Source organism: Calidris pugnax, unplaced genomic scaffold, assembly GCF_001431845.1.
Source record: "Calidris pugnax isolate Ruff unplaced genomic scaffold, ASM143184v1 scaffold280, whole genome shotgun sequence".
Lineage (NCBI taxonomy): Eukaryota > Metazoa > Chordata > Aves > Charadriiformes > Scolopacidae > Calidris > Calidris pugnax.
The window spans coordinates 195,943-199,430 of record NW_015091123.1 but is presented as its reverse complement, the minus strand read 5'-3'; the positions used below and the strand labels follow the sequence as shown (position 1 = coordinate 199,430).

The 3,488-nt window shown below is 62.5% G+C and overlaps 1 protein-coding gene across 1 annotated transcript in view; it reads right to left on the bottom strand.

Annotated features, from left to right (window-relative positions):
- LOC106897630 (docking protein 2-like) overlaps nt 1–3,292 on the bottom strand; it is a 5,037-nt gene extending 1,745 nt beyond the window's left edge. The window contains exons 1-3 of the mRNA XM_014958395.1: nt 3,183–3,292; nt 1,777–2,073; nt 241–349 (exon numbers count right to left, since the gene is read on the bottom strand). Of these exons, the coding sequence (XP_014813881.1) occupies nt 241–349; nt 1,777–2,073; nt 3,183–3,245 (469 nt within the window). The 5' untranslated portion in view covers nt 3,246–3,292. The remainder of the gene's footprint in view (nt 1–240; nt 350–1,776; nt 2,074–3,182) is intronic.
- Nucleotides 3,293–3,488: the final 196 nt, after the last annotated feature.

Here is a 3,488-nt window from a genome sequence, read left to right as displayed (position 1 = left end):
CCCCCCCCCGTGAGCCGGGGAAGCGGGGTCCGGCCGATAAGGCAAACCCCAGCCCTCACCAAACCACAGAGCAGGAAGAGGCTATTTTGGGAGACTTTCCACCGCGGCGACGTGCAGGCTGCTCCCCGGCACAAACCCGGCCGAGGTGTCGAGGGAAAAGGGGGGGTGATGAGATGCTGGGGGGCCTGCGCTGCCTCCCATGCCAACAAACCCACCTTCCCCCCCCTGCCTGGTACCCACCTTTATCCCGGGAGCTGTAGAGGGAGTTTTCCTCCATGGAGACCCCGCCGTCGGTGCCCTGCGAGCTCTGCTGGCCATCTTTGCCTCCTGCCTGCTCCTCCCTGCTCCTCTGCCCCGGGGAAAGAGCGGTGGGTGAGAGAGGGCATCTCCCATCGGGATCTTCCCACAGAGACCCGAGGGCAGAGCAGGGCATCCCCATCAGGATTTTCCTGCAGGATCACAGGACAGAGCAGGGCATCCCCATTGGGACCTTCCTGCAGGATCTGAGGATGGAGCAGGGCATCCCCCATTCGGATTTGCCCACAGGATCCAAGGATGGATCCCCCATCGGGATCTACCTGCAGGGACCCGAAGGCAGAGCAGGGCATCCCCCATTGGGATTTTCCTGTAGGATCCCAGGGCAGAGCAGGGCATCCCCCATCAGAATTTTCCTGTAGGATCCCAGGGCAGAGCAGGGCATCCCCCATCAGAATTTTCCTGTAGGATCCCAGGGCAGAGCAGGGCATCCCCATTGGGATTTTCCCTCAGGGATCTGGGCACAGAGCAGGGCATCCTCCATCCGGATTTTCCCTCAGGATCCGAGGATTGAGCAGGGCATCCCCCATCAGGATCTACCCTCAGGGATCCGAGGGCAGAGCAGGGCATCCCCATTGGGATTTTCCTGTAGGATCCCAGGGCAGAGCAGGGCATCCCCCATCAGAATTTCCCCACAGGATCCAAGGATGGATCCCCCATCGGGATCTACCCTCAGGGATCCGAGGGCAGAGCAGGGCATCCCCATTGGGATTTTCCCTCAGGATCAGAGGATGGAGCAGGGCATCCCCCATCCGGATTTTCCCACAGGATCCAAGGATGGAGCAGGGCATCCCCATCGGGATTTTCCTGCAGGAATCTGAGGGCAGAGCAGGGTATTCCCATTGGGATTTTCCTGTAGGATCCGAGGGCAGAGCAGGGCATCCCCAATCCGGATTTTCCCACAGGATCCAAGGATGGATCCCCCATGGGAATCTACCCTCAGGGATCCGAGGGCAGAGCAGGGCATCCCCATTGGGATTTTCCCTCAGGATCCCAGGGCAGAGCAGAGCATCCCCATTGGGATCTTCCTGCAGGGATCAGTGGACAGAGCAGGGCATCCCCATTGGGATTTTCCTCCAGGGATCAGTGGACAGAGAAGGGCATCCCCATGGGGATTTTTCCAAAGGGATCCGAGGGCATCTCCCATTGGGATCTTCCCGCAGGGATCCGAGGGCCGAGCAGGGCATCCCCCATTGGGACTTTCCTGCAGGATCCCAGGGCAGAGCAGGGCATCCCCATCGGGATTTTCCCTCAGGATCCGAGGACTTTCCTGCAGGATCCCAGGGCAGAGCAGGGCATCCCCCATCAGGATTTTCCTTCAGGAATCTGAGGGCAGAGCAGGGCATCCCCATCGGGATTTTCCCTCAGGATCCGAGGACACAGCAGGGCATCCCCATCGGGATTTCCCCCCAGGGATCCCCCCATACCCCGTGCCCCAGGTACCCCCCGTGGCTGCGTTACCGGGAAGGCCAGCTCGCACAGCTTCTGGATCCAGTCGGCCACCTCCGTGCCCTCGGCAGCCAGGAGGAACCGCTTGTCGGTGGTCTCCAGGAGGAAGGGGAAGGTCTCCTTGGGGCAACCAGCATCGCCACCGACCTCGGCCACGTGGACACAGTCGCTCAGCTTGACCAGCTTCTTGCTGCCCTCGCTTTTCCGAAGCTTTTCGGCAGCTGGTGGAGCCGAGCCCTCGAAGAGCTCCAGGCGGGCGGTGGAGCAAGGGCTTTCCCGGTACAAGATGCCCCAGAACTTCTTCCATTTCTGCCGCCAGAGGAGAAAAAACCCAGAGTTTGTTCACTTTTCCAGGAGTTTTTAATCCCCTCGGCATCATGTGCCACCCCCGGGGCAGGATATGGGTTCAAACCGGGCAGGATCTCGCACTGGGTTTGGTTGGATGGCCAAAGCCAGGGTGGGGGGGAGATTAATTGGGCTGAGTAGGGAAAATTATCCCTAATTAAGAGCATCACCAGCCATATCCCTAACAGGGCAAGGCTTTTCCAGCCGGGAAAGCCACCGGCAGCATCCCATCCCCACCCGGCACCGGGATCCATCCCACCCCAAAGCTGTGCCCACATCCCCCCCAACGCCAAAGGACTTTCAGCTCCTCTTTTTCTGCGTTTTCCCTGAAAATACCGATTTTCCAAGCCATTCCCTGCTCGCCCTCCGGGGAGGCAGCCGCCCAGGGTGCACGGAAACGGAGGAGGAGGAGGAGGAGGAGGAAGCCTCACACCCACATCAGACCATTCTCCGCGGCGGCTCCTGGCACCGGGGGCTGTGCCGAAATACGGCACCCTTTTTGCTGGGGAGTGTTTTTGGGGACCCACCATGGGGGTGCCCCCTGCCCCGTCCTCCTCCGTGGCTGGCACCGTGCTGCAGGAAGGCAATGCCGTGCCTGTCCCCTTGCTTGCCACCCTGCCCCCTGGCATTTTGAGCCCCCCCACCCCGTGGATGGTGGCCACGGGGACCACCTGCCCCCTGCCCGGGCGAGGGACCCGGAGACACCAGGGTGGCTCCTTCCCCTTCTTGCACAAGAGCAGGAGCCGTTGCCAAACCCTGGGCGTTATCGGCCACCGAAAGCCACGAGGCTCTGGGGGTTGCAGCCCTTCATTCCACGGCTCCCACTTGGTGCTGGGGGGGTCCAGCCAAGGGGGGGGGGTCTTCTCTTGGTGGCATGTCCCCAGCTCCTTCCATCCTCCTCCCTGTCCCCACTGGCCTGACGGAGAGCCCAAGGATGGTTGAGGAGCCAACGGGTGGGAGCATCCCATTCCCTTTGGGTGCAACCCCCGCTCTCTCCCCCCCATTTCCAGCCCAGCCCCCCCACAGGGGGGGTTCCCCAAGGACCGAGCAGCCCCCCCTCACCACCTCCTCACCTTCCCAAAAGTCTGCTGCAGCTGGAGGTGGAGCACACCCTGCTTCACCACCGCCTCCTCCATCCTCCAGCCACCAGCATCCTCCCGCGCTGCCGCCCCTCCGCCGCCGGCCCCCGCCGTGTCCCACAGTTCTGGGGGGGGTCCCGTCCTGCCTGCACCCCCCTCCCCGTCCCCCCGCAGTGCTGCTGTCGCGACGTGTGGTGCCGTCTCAGCATGTGACGTGCGGTCGGGCTCTTCTATTTCCTACGCTCTCACAGGGCGCGGGCTCCGGCTTCCTGCGCCTCTGAGCTTACCATAAAGGGCAGC